Raw genomic sequence first — 24,825 nt, forward strand, 5'->3', positions numbered from 1 at the left:
GCTCTCAGTGAAGCCAAGCCTCCGTCAAATAAATTAGTCAAATAAAACTACCATGAATGAGAATGCTATAAAATATACAGCTCAGCAGAAAGATGCACTTTCTCACGCTGAAAATCAAAACGCAGAAGAAGGGGCGTCCTGTCCTCAGACTGTGGAGCAGCTGTGTCCAGAAGGAAATTATTTAACTTGCAAAACCACAAGAAAAACATGATATAAATCAAACTCCGAAATTTTGTATATTTGTAAAATCTGTTTAGTTGACACAAACTTTAATAATGTACCTAAATGCCAATAAACGTCAGTTTATATTTGCGTTAATTATTTTATTAATGAGTCATGTTTTTCATAAATTACAACTTCTGAAATTACAGAAATGTTTGTAACGAAAACATGTAAATGAAAACATGAAAACATGAAATGTTTGCTTTTATGTAAATAAATTGTGTTTTATTACTGTTTATGTGTATTAAATTAGGCAACTATTTAAACCCAATTTCCTCTGGAATGATTTCGATTTAAAATTCTTTGGTTCTTTCATACACCAGAACTGTGAAACAAAGCACGTAGAATCACACACACACTCTGTTTGTGTTTGTAGCTGAAGCATCTTCAGTCAACCCTCAGCCTCCGTTGTTGTGTTTTCCTCCGCTCACATGTCTGACATTTGTGACTGTGCTCAGATGACAGTTCTCCAGGTCAGTGAAGATCTCGAGGCTAACCTGGGGTGAAGAGGACTGAGACCCCCCCCCCCCCTCGGCTCAGCTGTCTCGCAATGTGCTGCTGCTTGTCACCGAGGAGAAGTGGAGCAGTGTTGCCCCAGTGACGGGGCGATCACTGCTCTGCACACACGCAGTCAGACGTGCCGCCACATGTACAATCCGTGCACACGTGCATCCCTGAACATCATCTGAGCTGAGGATACAGAATAAACAGTCTATCGATCCCATAAACATACAGTCCTCCATGGTGTAGTGTACAGTGACGCCTTCAAAATGCTGACCTGTTACTCAGAAAAGACACACACACACACACACACACACACACACACACACACACACACACACACACACACACACGTTCTCCAGTTCTGCTGACAATGGGTTAAGATGACAGAGGGGTGTGAGTGACTCTGACACACTGCGCCCCCCTCCCCGTCGTACCCCTGGGCCCAACACAGGCGTCTTTGTGCTCGCTCCACCATCAGTGACTATCCATCACAGACTAACCTGACAGCCCAACGCAGCCCCGTGCCAAACGACGACTCGGCCTCAACCCCGAGCCTGCACCGGGGCTCGGGACTCGACCCCCCCCCCCCCCCCCCCCCCCCCCCACACACCCACACACCCACCACGCCTCTTCCACAGTATTTCATCAAGCATGTTTGTTATCACTATGTTCATAAACCTACTTCCTGCTAAGTCTTAAACACTCCACAACACACTTTATCTTGCTATTCTAATTACAGGAGTGTAGATTTAAATTTGAACTATAGAAAAAACAACAATAACAACAATGCTCCATGAGTTTTTGCAAAGTATTAACTTATAATGTGACTGTCCCGGCTATACTAATAATACTAGTAGCAACAATGATGGTGCTGTAATTTAACCTGAACACATATGGTACAAAATATAATTGCTAGGCAACAGAAGGCACAATCATTTTGTTATCGTTCAACTGGGAAAGATTTTTAGTTTGGTTTAAAGTTTCCATTTAAGCCAGTGGAGTTAAACCCAGTACCGCAGGCTGGACGGACTGGTTAGTGTGAAATGCTTTTTAAACATGTAAGCTAGAGAAGAAAACTCAAGGGTCCCATGCACGAGAAATGACTGAAGTCAATGAATTATATGTTGTCATGTTAATAATTTCCTTCCTGAAAGTGGTTCTGTTAGAACGTGCTGTGTCCAGGTTTGGCCTGGTGCGTCTTCAGCCCTGGTGCCGAGCAGAGCGATCTCCCCGGTTACAGCAAACATTTCCTGACAGATATGTTTATTACTGGTGTCATAGGTGTCATAAGACACAAGGACATTAACACATCTCGCGCTATGATAATCGCCGCGGGCTCCTCTCTCCGCTGACAGAACCGCCCGTTTTGGCCGCTCGTCCGCGCTGCCGGAAGCCGTCCGAATTAGCCGCTAAGCTACGAGGTGAGACACGTCCTGGAAGGATTAGCGCTTGGTCGCTGGACGAGAGGAGGTCAGGGCGACGAAGGCCGCGCTTCTTGCTTTCTGGGCGGTAACAGGAGCCCGAGTCGGGCCCGGCCCGGCCCGGCCCGCCGCTCGCCCCACCCCTCCCTTCATGCACGGGCCTGTCCCGCTCTGTCCGCGGAGGCCCAAGGTCGCTTGCATCACGCAGTGCGATCGTTCCAGAAAAAGTCAGCGGATACGCCACGAATCGGCCAACACCCCGCAAAGGCACGAGGGTTCATCCCGTCTTATCCACGCGCGCTCCACATATTCATACTATACGCACAGACTCGATGGAGATGATGGTTCTGACAAATCTGTGACCTACTTCTGTGTAAACAACAATCTTTGGCCTAATTTCCTTCCCACCAAGAACTAAGAGTCAAACGGCTTCTTGTCATTGCGTATCATTGCCTCAGAGCCGCTGTGACAGCTGTCTCCAGAATGTCCCCGCGCCCGGTCCTCCCCTCCTCCCCTCCTCCCCCGTGGTCGGGGGACTTCACGTACGGTGTCACGGAGGGAGACGCGAGTCTGGGATTAGCTCATTAAGACGGACATCTTTGATCTGAGGTTATCTCTTCCATTTCCACCGCAACTTGATCATCTCCTGGCGGTCAGGACACACACACACACACACACACGGGCACACAGACCTCCACAAGAACACACGCACGCACCTACGCACACACAAATGGGCTTTAAAGCTCTAAAACAGCGAGACCCCACAAAGATGTGAAGCGTAGATGTGCAGCAACAGCTAAACGTCGTGTCGGGTTTCTGGGGGCTCGTGCTAAATTTAACCCTATGATCCTGCAGCAGGCAGAGGGGTTTAAATGCCAGCCTACAGTTGCTCCACACCAGTTGTTCTCCACACATCTTCCACTCATCACAAACGCGAGCCAGGCCAGAAGACAGGCTCCCCCAGTACACTCCGACACACTTGCTCCCGGCGCCGGACCGACGACCACTTACAGTAGAGCAGCTCCGACGGACGCCAGGATTTCTGTCCCCGTTCACCCAGACCACCAGCATGGAGCTTTTCGAGACCAACCCCTATTTCTTCCCCGACCAGCGCTTCTATGAGGGAGGGGAGAACTACTTCCCCTCTCGCCTGCCCGGGGCTTACGACCAAACCGGCTACCAGGATAGGAGCTCCATGATGGGCCTGTGTGGGAGTCTGTCGGGGGGCGTCGGCGCCGGGGTGGCGGCGGCCGAGGACAAGGCGTCTCCATCCGGCCTGTCGCCTCACTCCGAGCCCCACTGCCCGGGCCAGTGCCTGCCCTGGGCCTGCAAGCTGTGCAAGAGGAAGACGGTGACCATGGACCGGCGGCGGGCGGCCACGCTGAGGGAGAAGCGGCGCCTGAAGAAGGTGAACGAGGCCTTCGACGCGCTGAAGAGGAGCACCCTGATGAACCCCAACCAGCGGCTGCCCAAGGTGGAGATCCTGCGGAGCGCCATCCAGTACATCGAACGGCTGCAGGCCCTGGTGTCCTCCCTCAACCAGCAGGACACTGAGACGGGGCAGCAGGGACTGCACTACCGGCCCAGCCAGGCCCAGCCCAGAGTGAGTAGGACAGGAGGCGCCGGATGTTTAAAATACGGGCATCAGAGCAGGAAGATGATAAAAATGTGCGAATGTTCAGTAAAGTAATGTTCATGGCGATTGCTGTGGAGCCGTATCGTTTGAGAAATCACACCGATTTTGAATGTCTGATGGTTTGCTATAAATACTGCGATATACACTGTAAGTTCCATTTGGATGGAATCAGCTTTTGTGCCACTAAACGGGTGCGTTACTGCGCCGCCGCGTCGCCACACGCAGTGACTGACAGCCGCGTCTGTGTGTCGTCCCCATGGCAACAGGTGTCGTCGTCCAGCGAGCCCAGCTCGGGCAGCACCTGCTGCAGCAGCCCCGAGTGGAGCAGCACGCCGGAGCAGTGCACGCAGGGCTACGGCGGCGAGGGTGAGTACGGCGCGCACGCAGCCCGGCCCGGCCCGGCCCGGTCCGGTCCCGCGTGCTGATCACGTGCCCGGGGCTTTCTCTCCGCAGATCTGCTGGGCGCCGACTCCCCGGAGCAGGGCAACATGCGCGCGCTGACCTCCATCGTGGACAGCATCTCCGAAGCAGACGGAGCCTTTGCTGTGGACATTCCCAAGTAGAACCCGCCACGCGCACGGGACTCATAGATGACCAGAGATCCACAGGCAGTTGGCGGTATCGCAATTAGGGATGGCGGGTGCAACTCGAGTGTGGTTCCTTTTCCGATCTCAGTGTTCTGTAATAGATTCAGTCCAGCTTGTGATCGATCTCTGTAACTCTGCTGATCCGTGGGTTTGTCAAGCGATTCCTTTCGTTCACCGTGAGGCCTTATTCCCCGTCTTATGTCGTGGTCCAGACCTGTCAGGTCCACAAGGTCTGGGTCTAACTACAGAAGCTTTACTGCATGAACCCAGTTGCTAGAATCAGTCTAGTTAGGCCAGAGCCACAAAAGAGTGACACCTTGTTTTAATCCTTACTTAATTGACCGTTTCCCGTGACTTTCCTTCTATTTGTGTGTGTTTTGTGTTTTTTATGCTTAAAAACATGAGTTTATTTGTGGGGCCAATATGTACCATGGCAGTTTTGACCAAGATCTGCTTAATTTAAAGTGATTATCAATGCTAGTGATGTAAATACGTTCCCTTTTTCTACAGAGTGGTTTTGCCATTTTATTTTTTATTTTGTGCTAACTTATTTTTGACTTTTATAACTAAGATTGTTGTGTACTTGTAGATGTTCCAAAAGGTGACATTTGTCCAGTTCTAGCAATAAAGACCATTTTCAATACACTGCCTCTTGTTCAAATACAACGTCCACAATCTTTAGAAAACACCTTTACTTATGTCTACATAGTGTCATAAATACAGTACACTTTTTAAATGGCCAAATAATAAAATCTTGATTTGTCAGCATTGTTTCACACCTGGAATAAAGACACAGTACTCATAGCTGCCACATAGCACGTTACACCTTTTAAATACCTTGGAAAACAATAGAAACCAAATAAAAACTAAAAGATCGTACACTCAGTCAACACTTCACTGGTTCATATGCTGTGTTCTTATTGGATGAGGAGGCAGTCAGACAAAAGTACCGACCGCTCACTGGCACGTCTCCAAGGAACCTAAAAGGGAGGTGATGGGACAGGATTCGATGAATCTGTCATGGTGAACAGGTCATTGTTGATATCATTGGCTGATGTCAAGCAGCAGTTTACAGTATGGTTGGAGACCGAAGTAAGGAATCAACAGAGAAGAGCTACAGTGTTCACACTAATCATCCACAGACAGAGGTCATGGTCACACGACTGGGGTTGGCCCTTCACACTAAACCCCTCTACGAGTCTCAACTTCACAGACCCATTTGCTCCCACACGTTTGCATTCACGCTCACACGCGCACCTCATGTTAAAGAATTTTTTCGTAATCTAGGCTACATAGTGTTGTACAGAAGGCGAGAGAGGCGGAGAAAAGAGATGTAACAGCTACATAGTGTCATAGAGAGGAGGAGAAGGGGGAAAAGGAAAGAACAGGAGATCAGGCAGAGAGAGAGAGAGAGAGAGAAGTCTGAAATTGGACCCGTGAACCTGTGAAGAGTCCTTGTAGAAACGCACCCTCTCCGTAGTGAGTCCCTGCCACTAACGATTCACACACCTACAGCATACAGCATAAGACACACAAAGGTCCAACAAGAGAGGAATAGAAAGAAAGAGAGCGAGAACAGTCACTATCGAATACACGGCATTGGGTTTCATACAGCAATGATATATTTTTGACCATATATATGTCCAATATATATATATATATATTTATATATATAATATTTCTATAAAAAACATAAGTCATTCATTTTATGTACATTGACAATAATTGATGTAATACCTTGCATAACCGTTAGAGGGGCAATGTGCGGTGGGGTCTGTCACTTACAAGTATTCATCATTTCCAAGTCCAAACCAGCAACTGGTCAGCGTTGGTAAAATCTGCTGCATTTTTTCAGACTGAACACTGCAATGTGTTTGAACTTGGCCATGGTGAGGCTATTGGACCAGGACAGAGACCCACAGCTGAGACCAGAGGGGCGGGAGCACAACACCACGACAACAAGGCTACCGGGAGCACTGGGGTAAACTGGGAGAGACCGGGGTCGGCCTCCTTTACAGCAGCGAGCGCAGCCAATGAGCACTCTCGAGAGTTCAAAGGTCAGAGTTGGCCTCTGTATTGCACGTGTCCGGAGGAGAGGTGAGAGATGAAAGGTGGGAGGTGAGGCCGGGGGGCGACAGAAGGGATGAAGACCGCTCATCCCCCAGTGGCACACGGGTCTCCCTCGCCAGATTTGGCATATCACTCTCAAAAGGCCGCAAGCATGTGTCCATATAAGTAATGAGAATGCACTGAGGGGAGAGAAGACACAGGAAAGTGTTTGCTGGTTGGCTTCACACAGGCAGAGGTTTAAACGATCAAATATCACAGTGGAAGACTGAAATTTAAAATGTATTAACACGTACTCTGTGAAGTACTTTTCTTATGTATATACTCAAACAGTTCAAACTGAACGTATTCAGGGACTATTTTTCTGTTGTGAAGTGATACACATGTGCAGAGAGTCATGAATCATGCCACACAGCTGAGCAACGCTGGTCGAAAGCACACTGACCTGTACGTTCACCCGGGCCAGGTCAGCTTACCTGTGTTAGCATTAGCGCTCCTGTTAGTAAGCAGTAGTAGTTAGCATGAATAAGTCCGCACGGCCGAGGGGTCAAGTCTCGGGGGCGCCAGGGGAGGAGCTTGACGGGATGTGGCAGGACGGAGGGGGGGTGGGGGTGGACACAGCGGGACAGAGAGGACACAGCGTGCAGTTAGTCAGTCAGGACACGCAGATAGAATGGCGAGCACATCGATACGCACGGAAAAAATAAATAAAGCTGAAGTGCAGTCGGCTGCACTGGTCGTGCGGGGGACACACCTTCAGGCTGGAGCTGCTTCTTGGGCATCAGGTTCATGGAGGGCGGCATGGACATGGAGGGCATGCGGAAGCCGGCGGGCAGGGTCTCCATGGAGCCCGCCATCATCCCCAGCCCCGCCCCCCCCTCGCGCGCTCGGAACCGCTTGCGCCACGACGGGGAGCGTCGAAAGGACTTGTCGTCGCCGCCCTGCGTGGGAGAAGACAAGGTCAGAGCGTTGACCCCACCGCCTCAAACATGCCGTATTTGATGAAAGACGCAGCGTTTAGAGGCCACCTCCTCCAGCCGCCGGTCGGTCCCCAAGGCTAGGAGGTTGTTGAACTCCCTCTCCAGAACCTGTCGTGCCTGAAAACCAGCACACACACACACACGCACACACACACACACACACACAGAGTCTGTGAAATCAACAGGAGCTGAGTGCAACACGTCCATAAAAGCTCTTAAATTTTAATGTCCTCTGATGAGTAGCAATGACCTTCGTGTGTTTATTTTCATAAAACCGCCAGAAAAATTCCCATTCACAATGTGAGAATGTGGCCAAGAATCCGGTACCAGTGAGGCCAGCGAGTTCTGGCTGAGGACAACTGAGCACTTTGATTCTGCAGGCTGCTATGCTGCTCTAAGTGTTGGCACCGCGCTGACTGCACACAAGCCACAGTGGTAACAAACACTAAATCAGCCTCTCCCATAAAAATCTCAAGTGTGACCATTAGAAGATGGACGAGTTGCAGGAATGGCCTCGTCTGAACCTGGGGCTCTGGTAAAGAAGTGCTGAATGTGTGAATGTTATATATGTAAAACAGACCTTATAGCCTCCAAACCGCCCTTAAAACTCAGATCATACACTGGACCGGGTTTCCGTCTATAGCCACCTGTGTGTTCTGCATAGGGATTTGCAGGATAAGTGCGAGGCTGCTGTAGTCGAAGGTCTCGTCCAGAGAAACCAGTGCGCCGTGAACGCCGCTCTCCAGCAGGTTGCTGCTGTACTCCCTCAGGCCGATGGACTGGACCCAGTGGATCACCTGCTCGTTGGTCCAGACCAGCACATCTGAGGGAACAGAGAGAAGCAGTTCAGGTTGCTGTGGGGCGTAGAGTGGTGTCACATCTCACGCCGTGGACGCATGGAGTAAGTAACTGTTCGGAGAAGATCAGCTAGAGAGAAAAGCAGATAAAGAGATAATGTGAGCGTGCCACATAGTGTCAACTCACTGGCACACTCCCTTTGTTCATTTGAAGCACAGCTGTCAGCCGGCTCTCCAAGTTGGAACAGGCGGCGTGTGTGTGTGTGTGTGTGTGTGTGTGTGTGTGTGTGTGTGTGTGTGTGTGTGTGTGTGTGTGTGTGTGTGTGTGTGTGTAAACAGGGCAGGACTCTGATTTGACACGACAGCTGAGTCAAGTTCATATGCAGAACTCAAGGTCAAAAGGGCGAGAGCAAGACTAGCTAGAGCTAAGTGTGTGTGTGTGTGTGTGTGTGCGTGCGTGCGTGCGTGCGTGTGTGTTTGAGGGGCTTTGTGTTGCAGGACTGAAGCCTGCCTCTGTTGGCTGTTTGACAGTGTAATGTGCAGCTGTTTCAAACTAACAGCATTGAATGAGGCGAAACCACTGGGATGTTAGCATGTGTGCGTGTGTGTGTGTGTGTTTGGGTGTGTGTGTGTATGTGTGTGTGTATGTGTGTGCGCGCACCTTTCATGTCGTGCTGGCTGTCCTCTCGCCGCCGATCCAGGTCTTTCCTGTCATAATTGAGTCTCTTCAAGCACATAATCCCATACTGCAGACTAGCCCTGACGCAGAGACGCACACACAGGACCATCAGGCACTCGCCGCCAACGCTTGCGGTCGCTAACGAGAGCGCGGCCATCGCCTCGTACCTGTGGAAGCTGTCCACCATCTTGAGGTGGCTCCTCAGATCCTTCTTGGTGAGGTGGTCCAGCATGCGAGCGTCCACCAGACACTCCATGAAGTAGGAGCGGTACTGAGGCAGCCCCAGGCTGGGCAGCCACTCGTTCCCGATCCACTCATGGTTCATGTCCCCGTACGCCAGCGTCTGCACGGAGAGGAGGAGAGATCAGCACGACGCCCTCTGAGGACCAGAAGCTCCACACGTGCACCTGAAATTACCCTCGTTTCGCATTTTTCCATCGGATTTGGAGACTTTTCACGGCAGACAGACCTTGTTGCGCGCACAGTCACTAATGGCATTAACATTGTGCACGGTGGCTCACTGTCACGACGCTGGGACGGAATGAGAGCGAGCCACTAACGTCGTTAGTTACACCTGAGCTTCACCCAGCGACAGCTCTGAGTGTCTCCCGCGTCTTTACATGAGTCACGGAAAAGGCGAAAATATTTCAATCACCCGAAAAGATGTGGAAAAGCAAAGAAAGCAAAACCGATGTGTTAAACATGTAAGATATAAAATGCCAAATAACAAAAAAAGGCGCCTTGACCAAATTACATGTGTGATGTGAACAGATGTTAGAGCTGAGGCCTCACCTGCGCCCAGCTGCCCTCCTCATTGTCCTGGTGGCAGCATGATAGAGACAATACGCAAGGTCAGCGGGACCAACGACACACCCACACACACACACACACCCACCCACACACACACACACACACACACACACACACACACACACACACGCTCACTTTTTATTTCAGCCATACGACCCGACTGTAATTGCACGTAAACACTTGCACCGGCAAAACAAACTTCTCACGGAGACACAGATCACATGACCACAGGTTCCGTCAGTTCCATCAGACACCCACATGCCCGGCATGAGCACAAAAGTGCGTCAGCGTGTGATGTAGCGGGTATTTAAAGGGGGTCTTCCGGGAGCGGACATATGTGTGTCGCGGTGGGGACGGTGCGAGTGTGGGAGTGTTCTGGTGGGGGGAGGGGCGCCCATATGGTACTGACCGCTTTGGTGGAGGAAGCCAGGTTCTCCATCTCTTCATGAGTCACCCACACATTTCCGGAGGACTGCTCAGAGGACAGAAACACACCCAAACAGACAACAGACAGAAGCACGCCGACGCACACGGGACACGCGCCATGGAGGCGCTCGCGTGTGTGCCACGTGGTACACACACGCACACACACACACACACACACACACACACACACACGCGCGCAGACAAACACACACAAAGACAAACGTTGTGTTGAGTGAGGCCAAGGGAGGGAGTGTATTTCAGGCAGGTCTGTAGCTAAATCTGGCTGCTGGGTGAGTTGCCTTCCAGTAAAACCCCATGCGATTCGAACAGAGCAGCACCACAAAACAAGAGCCGTGGGCCCGCGTGAGGGCCTGGTGGTGACGCGACCGCGCCCCTAGTGCCTAGCGCCTACTGCTGCGTGCGCGACAGGCGTCCCCGTACCGTTCTGGACGTGAGCGGCGCCGAGGGGCTGGTGAGCGACACCATCTCCTGGATGGCGAGCCGCAGCTTGAGCCGGTGCAGCGGGTTGCTGATGCCGATCTCCCTCTGGATCTCCGTGTCCGACAGCGCCGACATGATGGCGCCGCTCTTCACGTTGGCGCGGCAGGCGGCCACGTACCACGCCGGCATGCCCACCCACAGCTGGCGGCGGTGGCGGAGACACGGGGCCGTCACACACGCGCTCGGATTAACTGGATGCGGCGGCGGGCAGTGTTTCGTGTTTTACCTCGAGCCAGGAGACGACCGTGGGGCCGTCCCACTGGGCGAACGGCAGGCCTCGCTTCCTGGCGTCCTCCAGGAGCTCGTGTCTGAGGCGGGAGTTAAAAACACGGATGAACGGGACACATCAAAGACGCATTAAAGAGAAAAGAGAACAAACGCTGTTACTTCTTCTTCATCCTGCGGTCCCTCTCTGCCTGAGTGCCAAGTTTTCCCAGAGTCATGGTGTCACCGATGCCCATCTCAAAGTCTGCAACACAACAAAGCCTGTGTAAACGCAGCTCAGCCTCATGGCGCGTCCGCGCCGGCGTGGGACCGGCGCCCTCACCTGTCAGCGCCGGTAGCGCCTGCCCCTCTCTGCACACAGACTGCTCCAGCCGCCCCTTCTCCTTCTTCCCGAACAAGCGCCCGATAGAGGACTTGATGCCTTTCTTCTGCTTCCTGAAACCAAAGACGCTGAATCGGTGTCAAGCGCACAAACACTTAGCTGTTTTTCCTCATTTTGTGCAAATAGAAAACTACCGTTTCACCTTAAATCAGCCACTCCCTGTGTTTGTGAGGCAATTGTTCCAAACCTGTAGTCGCTGGGCTGGGATGTGTTCGTCTGTGTGTGTGCGCGCACGTGTGTGCGTTTACCCGCGACCGTCCTCCAGGCTGCCCGTGAACTGGGCGAAGTTGGTCTCGAGCCGCAGGCTGCGGGGGGAGGAGGGGGGCGACGTCTCGCACTTGATGGTGGCCTTGTCCATTTCCACTGGGGACTAGAGGAGTCGCCGGCTCAGTCACGAAAGCCAGCGCGGGGTCAAAGCAAAGCGGCCGCGGCCCCCGCCCGGGCGTCTGCCCACTTACCGCCACTCTCCTGCGGTGCTTCCTCAGGTCGCTCGGCTACGGGGAGAAACCACAGCACGTTAGAACGGAGGCCGCCGCCGCGTGCTCGTGCTCGCGCTCGCGCTGCGCTCTCTCACCAGCGTCATGATGCCCAGGTGGTGGCTGGCGCTGCGGCCGTGGTGCTTGGGCGTGGAGTGGCCGCTGGTGGGCGGCGAGGAGGACGATGCCAGCGACTGGGCCGTGGCGGAGGTGGGCAGCGCCCGCGGCCTCAGGGTCACGTTGAGGCCGTCCATGCTGCCGCTGTTCACCCGCGACTCGATCTCGTCGGAGCGGAGGTCGGCCGACTCCCTCTCCACCTGGATCATCCTGAGACACGCAGGTATTATTCAGCCATAGCTGCGGCCGTGCGTCAGCATGACAAGGATGCTCGCATTAAATTTGAATCCTGGATTTGACTCGCGGTTCACCTACATCCAGTTTAATTAAAGCAACATTCGGGCGGGCGATAAATAGCGAGGCTTTGTGCAACGGAGGCGCTGTTGCTTTAAGAGAGTGTGGCTCCGCGGCAGGATAATCAGCAGCTATTTTGCATTTTCTCTCCAGGAGCATATTCCGAGGTGTCACTAGAGGACCTTGTTTACCGTAAACTGCAATACAATCGTCCTGTTCCAGCACCAAACCACAGCTGAAGAGTGAACAGTGTTATCTGCACGCTATCATCCCTCTGTTTACTGCCAATATGAGCTCCGGTTCATCCTGTCTGGCTACGGGCCTTCATGCATCACATTAACAGGAATCCTATTCTTGTTATTGTTCGCTGTATTATATTCTTCTCTGTATCCGGTTCCTTGTCTGTGCACAGGATCTCCTTCCTGAAGTTGCCCCGTGATTCGTCACCTTATCTCCTCATTGATGGCGTCGAGCTGCTCCTGCAGCATGAGCGCCAGCGTCTGGGCGTCCGATTGGCCGCTGGGCGAGAGCAGGGCGGAGCTGACGTCGTCCTCCAGGTCGGACTCGGCCTCGACGTCGCTGCCGAGGAGGTGGCTGACGCTGCCGCGCAGAGACGGGTAGTCCTGCTCGAACACGGCGCACACCTGAGCACAGCAGACACACCGGCTTTAAGCTCAACCTGCGGCACAGATCCGATTAAAGGTGCACACGTAGAAATGCACGCGACACTCGTGGGCGTATGCGAGCAGCTATGAGAAGAAATGGATGAACAGAGGAACTTACATCAGACAGCATGTCCATGGCAGCAGGTGACAGACAGAAAGACAGAGAGGTTAGTAGAGGATGGGAGGTTAGGCCAAGCACTGACACACAGCAGCAGACGTGAACCAGGCGCTGGTTAAGGAGCTTCATGGGGTTAGAAGAAGAGCTGACCTATGACCTTTAAGTAAACTGCCCGTCCTGATCAGTTTGTGTGTGTGTGTGTGTGTGTGTGTGTGTGGAGCCGTGGGGGTTAGACACACTAACGGCACCTTGTTTGGGTCGTCCCGCAGCGCCGACAGTCGGCCCTTCTGCGCCCGCCGGATCACGGTCGTGCTGTAGTGACCGTCCTGTCCCTCCACCACGGAGAAGCGGAGGTCGCTGGAGCTTCCCAGGTGAGACCTGGGACAGAACGCGCGCGGTTCAGTTCAGCGCGGGGCTTCTAAACATGAGCAGGTGAGCGCGTCGCGGCGTACCGAGGGTGGGAGCCGTCCCCGAACGCACCGCTGCGGCGCTTCAGGTGGTCGATCTCGTTCCTCAACTTCTCGATTTCTCCAATGAGCCGTTCCTGTGGAGGAGCGACGCGTTACGGGAAGCAGAAGCAAGCGTTTTTCTGGGGGTTTCACTCGTTGATTAAATTCCCACTGACCCTGGTGTGGTGGAACTCTTCCAGCTGTTTCTGGCAGTTCTCAAGGTCTTGAATGAGGGAGTTCTACAGAGACAAATCACAAAAACGACATGAAAACGAATCTCTGGTTTCTCTATTTCCCCTTGCAATAATTAGCATCAGGCATTTTGAGTGGGAGTGGGAGTCTTGCCTTGTCTTCCAAGGCGGCCATGCGCTCCTTCAAGTGGAGCTGCAGCCTCTCGTTGGACTCGGTGAGCAGACGGTCCACGGTGTCGGACAGGCGCTTGTTATGCTCCCTCATTCATCTTCTCCCTCTGACGAGCCTGATGAGCAGAGAGCCACCGTCAGAATGACATCACCGGCTTTTCGCCCTTGACACAGACCGCGTTTGGGTGCGTTTGTTCGAGCTAGCCGAGCTTTCCTGCGCGGATTATGAGATGAAGTGTGCGTTTGGCTGGAGATCACCAGCTGCCACATATAGGTTTCTTGGCCAACAATGGATCATACAGACAGAATGATTTAATTACAGTCATTTACGTGATGATGAAAAGGCTTTAAACGCCTTCTCTTAAAATGGGAAGCGCTGTGCTCAATGTGTATTCCACGATAATTTCATTAAAGTTAATTAACAGACACACATGTGCATCCTTGGAGAGCTCCTTCGACTAAATATAGTGACGAAATCACAGTGAGAGAGAGAGAAATTAGCCTTGCGTGAATTATTTAGAGTCTAAAGATAGCAGCCAATCAGCCTTTGGGTGGTGGGGGAAGGGGGGGGGGGTGTGTGTTGTGGATTTGGCTTAAATGAATGCAACAATGCACGAGGAAAATGGCCCTCCTCATGCGACTCTGCCCTGTGCGGCTGTGGATGTAGGAGGCGTTTGCATGAGGGAGCACGGAGCTACGAGTCACGGCGGCCAACAAATGTGGAGCATCAGCACACACACGCGTGCAGACGCGCACGCACGTCGTAGTGAGAGGTCAGAGGGACCCTGCAGGGCTGCAACACACACACACGCACGCACACACACACACACACACACACACACACACACACACACACACACACACACACACACACACACACACACACACGCACGCACGCACACACACACACACACACACACACACACACACACACACACACACACACACACACACCCTTCCTAGCTCCTGGTTCTTCTCCTCCAGTTGAGACTCCAGCTGTCTGAGCCGCTCCTCCACGTTGCCATGGCGCTCCTCCGCCTGCAGGGGGAGACACTTACACATGAGTCCAACTGCTGCCACGAGTCTGACTCCAGTGCATTCTTTTGTATTTAATCAGAGTCAATGAATGTCACTCTGTGATATCAGCATCCTTTGGTGTGTGTGTGTGTGTGTGTGTGTGTGTGTGTGTGTTACCTTGGTGAGCGCTGCCACTCTCTGAGCCAGTTCAGCCTCCACCTCTGGCAGCGTCTCGGCCTTCCTCATGGTCTGGGCCAGTCTCTGTTCTGCCATCTCCAGCATCTCCTGCAGCTGGCGCACCTTCTCCTCGCTCTGCAAACATGGAGACGCACGTTGTGACCAGTGCAGTACGAAGACATGATGCCCCTCATGGAGCTGAGCTCAGAGTCCTCCTGAACTACACATGAACCTCGGGTGAGATGCTTTGTTTTGCTTATTCACTCAGCCGAATGTAGAAATGCGTTCAACACACTTCAACAAGCACTGTCACCCTTTTAAAAAAAGACTACAGTCTGACGTTTATTGTGGGTTACACAGTCAGGGCGTCACACGGGGCTGAATAAGTCACCCATACCTGTCGGTGAAGGGAGTCCTTGGTGGCTAGCTCGTTCTCCAGCTTGTCATTGAGGTCGTGGATGTGTGTGGTTTCTCGCTGGGCAGCGAGGTAGCGTTTTTCCAGCGTCGTTATTCTCTCTTCCAGGTCCTCTCTCTGTGGGCGCACAGACACGGGCCCGTCAACCCACCTGGGCCCTTTAACCCACCTGGGCCTTTTACCCACCTGGGCCCTTTAACCCACCTGGACCCTTTAACCCACCTGGGGCCCTTTACCCACCTGGACCCTTTAACCCACCTGGGCCCTTTACCCACCTGGACCCTTTAACCCACCTGGGCCCTTTAACCCACCTGGGCCCTTTACCCACCTGGACCCTTTACCCACCTGGACCTGTTAACTCAGTAAAGCTCATCTCCAGGTCTAGTCTGACCCCCCCCCACATTAGAACATTCTATTAGACTGTGTTGTTCACACATTTACAGTATGTAATTCGCCTGCTCACAGTCCGGACCCGTGCGGACCTCTGTGGGACCGTGTACCGTGTACAGTGTCACGGCTCGCACCTCTCTCTGCTCCCGCTGCTGCTTGATTGACAGCTCCTCGCTGCGGCTCAGCTCCCGCCGCGCGTTCGCCAGCTCCGCCTCCAGCTCGGCCACGTGGGCGCTGAGGGCGGCGGAGTGCTCGCGGCTCTGGGCCAGGTCCTTGTTGGTCCGGTCGAGCAGCTCCTGGAGCTCGGACGCCCGGCTGCCGTCGTCGTGCGCGTCTATGGAGCCGTTAGGCAGTCTCTGTACAGCGCAGGGGAAAAGAGAATAAATGGCGCATTCACGCTGGGACGGAAGCTTTGATTCAGAACTCCTAACTCTACCCAACATGGAGGAGCATGGATGGGTGGGATGACCTAGATGATGGAGTGCTGGGTTGTGTGGGGTTCGGCCATGTTGTTGTTTTGATGTTGTTCCTCTCCCCATGAATCAAAGTGCACTTCATTCCACGGCCTTAATTAAGCTAATCTTGGGGGACACATATTCAAGCAGGCCGCTCGTCGGGCAGCGTCTGTCTTTCGCCCGCTCATGAACGCCTTACAGGAAAACCAACATGCACACGCGCACCGGGGGAAATGGAGCCAAACGACGTGGAGCCGTGTAATAAAACACACCTGGTGTTTGGCCAAATTGGGTGCAACTCGCGTTTTGTCACAGGGAGCCATTACATTTACTCGGAGGGAATTTTGGAAACGCATTAGCGCCCTGTCCGGATGACAATCTGGAGCGGTCCCGGTGCCGACCGCGGCCCGAGGACGGTCTCGGTCAGGGATCCGGCTCAATCGGGGTAATTTCATGGTGTTTCGAATATAATTATCCCCCGAAGGGTGTTGGTTGCAACATCCGGGGGCGACGCTCCTGTAAACGCTCGGACTCGGACCGGGCCTCTGGTCTCATCAGCCCTGCTGCTTCACCGTGGCCGTCCTTTGATCCGCTCGCTCTCATCCCTCCTTAATGGCAAGTCATCGACCGATCGAGTTGAATAATTTCTTTAAATAAACCACATTGACAGCGCGCGCCTTCCTACAGTCTGAGCCAGAGTAAGTGGAGATTTCCATCAGGCTGCTCCTGTTTAATCACGGGGAGGTCCGTTCGTCCCTGTGGACGGACCCAGACGGTGTTACGTAACGTGTGCTTGTTTCAGGGCTGGCCCCAAACCAGGCAGGGGCTTCTAATGAAGGGGGGGGGGGGGGGGTTTAGCTCCATTCACCTGCAGCGGGCATCGGTTTGTAGGCGTTTACAGTGTGTGGGTGAAGCACAGAGCAGACAGACAGACACGTGTCTGACAGAAATAAAATTAAGCACAAACACAGCCAGGAAGACCTTCCATGTAGGTTTGGATCCGTCTGTTCGCTCCACTGAGTCACCGTCCTTCCTTTGTCTTACCATGTTCAGCTGCGAAGCAGATTAAAAAAAGACAACAGTGAACAAACTCATACGTTCTCTACCTTTGCTTTTGCCACAGTGGATCCGAGAACAAGGATCCCAAAGGGAAGCTTTCCTGCCAGCACCGATCGGGAAGAGGTGCTGTGTATTTTACATAACGACAATTACATTCAGCGCAGACGGGGGAAAAAACGTGTGATCAAGCCTTGACTGGAAACCTTGAACAACCCTCGGTGGTTTTGCTTTCATTGAGCCTGCTGTGAACATTTAGCATAATCGCGTCTTCACAATGATGTCCTTAACCACAAGAGTTTCCATTAAGAGATTCTTCAGGGACTTTGTTCAAAGCTACGAGAGAGAATATTGCTGCTGTACTGAAGAATCAGGATTCTGATGAAATTGTTATGTTTTAGTTGTGTTTGTGTGGCCATGAGGACATGGTCCGACGCAAACACCAGATCAGGATGAAGACCCACCAATTATCATCCTTTCTCATTAGTAAATACTGTAAGCTGGAGACAAAGCGAGCAGACGCTACACAAAAGCTGGCTGCTGCAGCGACCCCTCGGTGTGGCGTTCGCACAGCTCACCTCCTGCGTGGTGGCTGCGAGCTGTCCCTCCAGGGCGGCCACCCGCTCCAGAGCCACACGGAGCCGCTCGCGCACCTGACGAACCGGCAGGGCCCAGAAACAGCACAGACACAGACACACAGCGTCACATGGACATATCTTTATTTAGGATTGTGCTAAGATAAGATTTTTATGGAATATTTATTATCTTGAATATTTGTAGTATTTGGTCTTAATCCAGTAAACGTTCTTCATTTGTGTCACACTAAAAACTGTTCGGCAATAATATTATAGAGCTTTTACTTTGAAATTCCATAAGCCCTTATGTGCTGAGGAGACTGACTATGAGAAATAATTACCAAAACCCAATGGATGTAAATTAATGACTGAGGAGTGGACGAAAATTTTTTTTTAAAAGACTGTTTGACCACAGCCCTTGTGTGTGTGTGTGTGTATGTGTGTGTGTGTGTGTGTGTGTGTGTGTGCATGTGTGTGTGCGCACGCCCGTCCACCTTTTCATCCAGAGCCTTGTGGTGTTCAAACAGCGACTTCAGAGCTTTGAGGACCTCCACCTCGCTGGAGACTCCAGATGGTGGGGGTGCCTGTCTCTTCACCACTGTCATCCTCAGACTGCGTTCGTGACGAGACACCAGACACTCCAGGTGCTCCAACAGCAGCTACAGCACAGACACACGCCCAGCCAGAGAGAATACTAATTTTAAGCTTAGAGACATTATTTGTTTTCATCAACGTCACCGCAGACATCTGCACACACACACACACACACACACACACACACACACACACACACACACACACACACACACACACACACACACACACACACACACACACACACACACACACGCACCCTGGTGTTGTTCCTTTCAGCTTTCAGCTCAGATATTTCTTCTTCCTTCTCCAGCAGCTGCTCCCGGCATATGTTCAGCTCCTTCGTCAGAGTGGCGAACTCCTATACAACACACACACACACACACACAGAGCACAGACACGTGGGTTAATACTCTGTCACTCTTCAACATCACGGGGTCTTACTGTGAAATGAAGGCGTCTTGGGGCAAAGTTAAATAATGTCTGATACCTGTGAATAACCAAATAAATATGGGTTTGATTAAAAGTGTGGCTGAAAACATGATCCGACCACGTGTCAGGCAGCCGTTCCCCATAAAGGTGTAACATTATTGAGGCACGTGTTAGCGATGAGCTAACATAAAGGCTGCGGGTTGAGCTGTTCAGTGGTCGGGAACCTAACAGGATAAAAGCCCAACCTGTGCATCACTTCCTCTTCCTCTGCTCCACAAACAGCCGTACAGTGATGGATGTTTTATGCTCTTCTGAAGCTGTGAAGAGATGGCTCGATTAACTTTAATAGGATGGAGGGACGCTGTGATGGAACCGCGCTGCTCCTCTGCTGTGTTTGGACTTCGCACAGTATTAAATTTAATGGGTTTTCTTCCATGCGACTTTTCATTTTTGGGTGAATGAGTCCTTTCGACGCGTCGCGGCCTGTGAAGACATTATGATGTTGCCAGGAACAAGCTTGGGTTCCAAATAGTTTGGCCCGAGCTAATAATAGAACGCGATTATCAAGATTATGGTTCATCCGCTAACTGATAATCTGATGTATGTCAGCCTGATACAACACAGTCTACCTGTGGTAATCCTGACGATGTCAGATGTCTTACAGCGAAAACGATAAGCTTCACCTCAAATGTCTTTACTTCATAAATCAGTTTATTTTGATTCAGTTTATTTATAATGACTTTACAAGATAAGCTTTTTTATGGACAAATGAATTTGAATTGAATTGACCCTTTCACGCTGCTACGAAAGACATGACAGTCAAACAGTCGACTCTCATTTCAGGGGATGTTTCCCAGTCGTCCAGCTTCACGTTTAATCAACTTGTCCATGTAACTTTCAGTATTATTGTGTCCACCGCGGATTCGATTTAGACCAAAGGAGAAGCTGCGGCGGTGCAGCTACAGTAGCCAACGTTCTCAGGCCGTTTCTGCTGAGAGGTGATTTTCAATACTTTCTATGTTTAGCTCCCACGCAGACAGAGCGGGCGTCTGTTTGTTTACGGTGGACATTCGGGCGAGTGCTCGCTCATGTCTGACTGTGCATATTGTCTGAACATCTTTCGGCGCTTTGCTGGCGTTTCCTGTGACTCTGGCTCCGCTCCAGCCTGGCGGCGGGCGCCCCTCCGGCGCTTCATTCTATTTGGACTATTTTTACAGTCTCGGCGACGCTCTCGGGCCTCTTAATGCGCGTGACAGACCTGGCTGAGAACGGTCACAGGCCAGCAGCTGAGGTACGAGGCGCATCCTCGGCCAACGCACAAACATTCAGAGCAACACGCGCTCTATCTGAGCTCGGCCGTCTCCTCTGAACAGCAGTAAACACCACACAACACACCAGCAGAGCAGGATGTGGGGATCCTGCAAAAATCTACAATGCTCTGAAATGAAATCCCTGCATGAGAACAAAGAATAGAACGTGTGGAGCCATGAGACAAATATGAAAAATAGTCTCTCTGTCTATATATAGTTACAATGATTTACTTGTAAACTATAAGTCCAATAGTTTGTTTTCAAACTGAAACTTTACATCTATCAATGACTGTTCCATACTGTGAAGGCCTGTGTGTCCTCTACAGCCCTGCGTGACATCTAGTGGACGCACCAGCGGGGTAGAAACTCACTGCATGTCATCAGTCGGCGCGTCCTTCCTCACTGTACTCACGTACGGGTGAACAGAGAAGCATCGTTACGGAACGACGACAGGAAGTCAACTGCGGGTTGACTCTGAGCAACGCAGACACACTTACGCACGGAGACGCCACCGATCTCCCGGGTTTCTGGGTTCCCACTGACGGAAAGCGTGAGACGGAGACGGAGGGGTGAGAGGGACCGACTGAAGAGAAAAGGGAGCGGCGGGGTGTGTGTGTGTGTGTGTGTGGGGGGGGGGGGGGGGGGGGGGGTCGACACGCAGAAAATGGGTCAGCTTGCGCATTTTTACTTTCCCTTATTCCACAGGGGTGCACCGACAGACAGGAGCTCAGCCCAAATCCACCAACAGATGTTGGAGCTCGCTGTCTCTTTCAATCACGGCAAAAAGGGCTCAACAGGCCACCTCTCGCGCTCGCTGCTTCCTCTCTTCATCCCTTCATCCTCTTGCCTTTTTTAAGAGCACCGCGCATCTCCCCGCGATCAGTTCCAATGCTCGGAAAACACAAAAACAAACGGGAGAAACACGCGCGCTGTCAAATAACCGAGGAGCAAAACTTTAGTTTGAAGCGTTATATAACAAAACAGACAAGTATTATATATAACATATAACACATCACTGTCTGGAGAACAAACCTTTCTATTTAATTTCTCATGAAAATCCGTCTGACACTGTTCCTCTGACAGCACCACACACACACACACACACACACACACACACACACACACACACACACACACACACACACACACACACACACACACACACACACACACACACACTATCGCTGTCTGCGAAACCACGTGAGCCTCCCAAAAATCCCAGGACGTTTCTTTAACTTCGCACAACATTCAGATACAGACACGGCTCCTTTACAACGCAGCCCCGACATCTGTCACGGCGCGTATCACGCAGAGGAGAGCAGGTTCAGAGGGAGAGACGCTGCTGCTCTGCCTCCATCCACGGCGCGAGATAGCGAGTGGTTACCAAACACTGCTGAGCCCAGACATTGTAAAGGGATTTCTCCCCTTCGCTTCCTTAAGCAGTTTGGGATTAAGGGATGAAAAAAAATGCTCTGTGTGTGTGTGAGTGCGTGCAGAGAGAGAGAGAGAGCGAGCGAGAGAGAGAGGGAGAGAGAAAGAGAGATACTAGAACGCAAAAGTGAAGGATAAAAAGACTGAGAATTGGTGCACACACACACACACACACACACACACACACACACACACACACACACACACACACACACACACACACACACACACACACACACACACACACACACACACACACAATCCCAGAAGTATAAGTTTTATTGTCAGTTTGCTTATCCTCCTATATTTGGCCTCCCATCTGAGCTGCGTTTGAAGTCACTTTCCCATTCACTCGTGCACTAGACTCGTCACATAACAGGACTACAGGCTGTTGCGTTGGCCTTTATTACGTGCGTGTTTAAAATGGAAACAGTGGCTCACTAAACTTCTCCTGGCGCCGATGCCAACGTGTGTGGTGACGTCTGTGTGGGCGCATCAGGGAGGCAGGTGCTGTTACTGAGCTGTGAATCTGTGGCCGAGGAGACGAACTGTGAGCCCTCGGGCGATCGGATCATGATGGAGGCTGCCTGTTCCTGCTTCACTTCGCTCTGTTCCATGTGTGAATACTGAACTGGAGGAGAATTGACTTCCGGTACTTTAGAGAACTACAGTAAAAACATGGAAGGTCTCATCTGACTGAACTAATTTGACCTTCTCTTGGGTTGTTTGTATGCCCTTTCATTTGATTGGCAGTGATGCCTTATTTAAAAAAAGGTCAGAATAATCATCCATAATTAATTGCAATGAACACAGGTGACTAAAAAACTCATGATTCTGATTAATGTTTGACTGTGGAAGCAGTAGTTGAGAATTATAACACATGCTTAATTCAAAATGTTGCAACAGTGTTACTAAAAGCACAGTAATAAATGGATGCAAACATCCCACATTCACTAGATCAGAGTTTTAAAAGCCTTCATGCTCTAACCAGCGCCGGGCTTCTAACTTTTCAGTAGCAGTACTTGTGTGGGTGGTTCAACAAGACGGGGGACTGACGCCAAAACAAATGTGAATGGATGTCGGCCAATGCCTGAGAACGCACTCCACCAGCGTCAGATAGTGGGAGGAATGGAAAACAGGAAAATATGTGACTAAGCAGGAAAAGGAAAACGGGTTCAACTGAATTAACTCACGGACACATCACACGAACCACCAGCAGTCGGAGTGTGTTTTACATGTCTAAAAATAGAAACGCGTCCCACAGGTTAAATTATGCTGCATTTAAAATGCGTCCGTGCATTAGTGAGGAAACCTGAGATTTGACCTTTTCTGTGGTCAGAAATATTGAATTTAGTATTGATTGAAAAGAACAAGTGGAGTAGATGAATTCTGCACACTGTCCTTCTGAAATGCAGACGTGGGTGTGAGGTAGCAGTATTATTAAAATCCTTAAATCATCGGCTGCTTAGCTGCGATAACGCAGAAGTCAGTTCTATTTGCAGTAACGTCTCAGACCTGAAGTGAATAATTAAATACACCCGAAACTCACTACCTGTAAGTGTGATACAGACAAGCAATGGGAAAGCTAAAAACAGCAGAACCACAGAGATGCCTCATCACAGATCCCATATGATATAATGACCGAGCTCGTTTCACTCGCGCGCACCAAAAGACACTAAATTAGCTCTGATGCGAACCGCGATCATTCACCGCGGAGGGACACGCGGAAGATGAATGCAGAGCCGGGGACCGGAGAGCGGGCGAGTCCCCGGGGAGGTTCGGGTATCGGCGCTGTGTAACTCTTCACCACTGCAGAGGGACTGAGGCAGCGAACGGCACCGAGGCGGACGCAACCTTCCTCTGACAAAATACCCAGCCGCAACACACGCAGCGGCCGTGACGCGCGCCGCCGCGACACCTTGCCTGGGTGTTGGCCCCGCGTATAGGCAGCGCGTAATCTGTTGCCACGACGCCGCCGTGGCGCTCGGATGCAGTCGCCATGGCAACGGCTCATTAGCGAAAGCGAGGCGCCGGAGCGCGCGTCTCATCAAAGCGCGAGCGGAGTGGCGCAAATAGAAACGGGCGCACGCCGGTGTGCCGACGCAGGCGTGTAGTGCGCCGCGACGTTCTCCGCGTGCGCGACGCAGGCACAGAAGCACCTGACTGCAGCACTCGACAGATCTCCACCCCGACTGGAGCTCTGACTGCAAAGTTTTTAAAAGGATCCCTTCGTGCAAAAGCCTGGAAAGCACTACTTGACTGTGCTTGACGACCGAGGCAGATGTGGTAAAATTAGATCCGTGCATAATGATCGGGGAGACGCACTGAGGGGTGATGGCAGCTCTGGAGTCACTCCTGTAACGCTGATGCCGGAACAGCAAACACGCTCTGTGTAAACACCACTCAGTAAATCCCTCCACCTTCACAGGATTTGCTTAGAAAACAGTGTGAAATCCAGAAGACACAGACATATAACAGTGTCTCAAACACTTTCGGGGATTTGAATAAACCCTCAGAACACGCGTGTGAACGATCCTTTAATCGCCCGATAGCTGTTTTCTCCCAATATCATTTTCTTATGGTTCAGCACAGACAGAGGTGTCGGTTCCCTGCGAGTTTCCAACTGTCATGGAACCGTGCACATCGAAGGCCCGGCCCAGAATAGCATCCATTCGTGGTTCCCAAATTTCTTTATTAAAGCATAACAAAACCCTGCATCAAATAGAAAAGGGGACAAAGAAAGAGACTGGTGAGAGGGTGATACGTCCTGTGCTTGGATGAGGAGAGAAACACAAAGTGTTTTTGTTGTGCACCAGTAGAGTCTGTCTCTCACCTACTTTGAGAGTGAAACAAGCTCAGCAACGATGGAGAGAATTTCTTATTAATCTTATTTTTCTTGAACAATTAGCAGATGTACAGTTTTTTCCTTATTGCTAAACCAATATGCAATTTGCATCACTGTCATCCCTCTTGCTCAGTCTGATTGAGCCACTGTGGTGAAAAGAGAGAGAGAGGGGGAGGGGGGGGGGGGGGGGTAAAGCTGTGGAGGGGAGGCCATATCTCAGTCCTAGAAAAGAGTCATCAGTGCTGAAATCAATATCCAGGCGTGTGGATACTGCAGAAAGAGCTATTTGAGCCGACGGCCATCATTCACCGCTAACATCCACAATCCATACAGGTGACGAGCTCCCTACCTGGTACATGTAGGTGTTAAAGTGGGTCCCATTCTGAAGGTGGATCTTCACTGTTGGGTTC

The 24,825-nt window shown here is 51.5% G+C and overlaps 2 protein-coding genes across 2 annotated transcripts in view; one reads left to right on the plus strand and one right to left on the minus strand.

Annotated features, from left to right (window-relative positions):
* Window positions 1-2,929: 2,929 nt before the first annotated feature.
* myog (myogenin) lies at window positions 2,930-5,013 on the plus strand. The gene is given in 4 exon segments (XM_029150538.3): window positions 2,930-3,110; window positions 3,113-3,750; window positions 4,050-4,149; window positions 4,237-5,013. Coding segments are annotated over 4 exon segments (939 nt in total). The 5' UTR covers window positions 2,930-3,019; the 3' UTR covers window positions 4,347-5,013.
* A 34-nt stretch (window positions 5,014-5,047) lies between these two features.
* ppfia4 (PTPRF interacting protein alpha 4) overlaps window positions 5,048-24,825 on the minus strand; it is a 35,982-nt gene continuing 16,204 nt past the window's right edge. The window contains 30 exon segments of the mRNA XM_055508895.1: window positions 5,048-6,619; window positions 6,914-7,012; window positions 7,192-7,378; window positions 7,466-7,534; window positions 8,065-8,240; window positions 8,876-8,973; window positions 9,061-9,236; window positions 9,686-9,712; window positions 10,113-10,175; window positions 10,571-10,771; window positions 10,857-10,938; window positions 11,018-11,099; window positions 11,178-11,290; window positions 11,486-11,607; window positions 11,696-11,731; window positions 11,812-12,040; window positions 12,572-12,747; window positions 13,156-13,285; window positions 13,360-13,451; window positions 13,533-13,595; window positions 13,702-13,806; window positions 13,808-13,834; window positions 14,673-14,756; window positions 14,913-15,047; window positions 15,310-15,444; window positions 15,852-16,073; window positions 17,154-17,225; window positions 17,807-17,881; window positions 18,298-18,462; window positions 18,657-18,758. Coding sequence (XP_055364870.1) covers window positions 6,954-7,012; window positions 7,192-7,378; window positions 7,466-7,534; window positions 8,065-8,240; window positions 8,876-8,973; window positions 9,061-9,236; window positions 9,686-9,712; window positions 10,113-10,175; window positions 10,571-10,771; window positions 10,857-10,938; window positions 11,018-11,099; window positions 11,178-11,290; window positions 11,486-11,607; window positions 11,696-11,731; window positions 11,812-12,040; window positions 12,572-12,747; window positions 13,156-13,285; window positions 13,360-13,451; window positions 13,533-13,595; window positions 13,702-13,806; window positions 13,808-13,834; window positions 14,673-14,756; window positions 14,913-15,047; window positions 15,310-15,444; window positions 15,852-16,073; window positions 17,154-17,225; window positions 17,807-17,881; window positions 18,298-18,462; window positions 18,657-18,758 — 3,303 coding nt within the window. The 3' untranslated portion in view covers window positions 5,048-6,619; window positions 6,914-6,953.

The sequence above is a fragment of the Betta splendens genome, chromosome 5 (assembly GCF_900634795.4).
Source record: "Betta splendens chromosome 5, fBetSpl5.4, whole genome shotgun sequence".
NCBI lineage: Eukaryota > Metazoa > Chordata > Actinopteri > Anabantiformes > Osphronemidae > Betta > Betta splendens.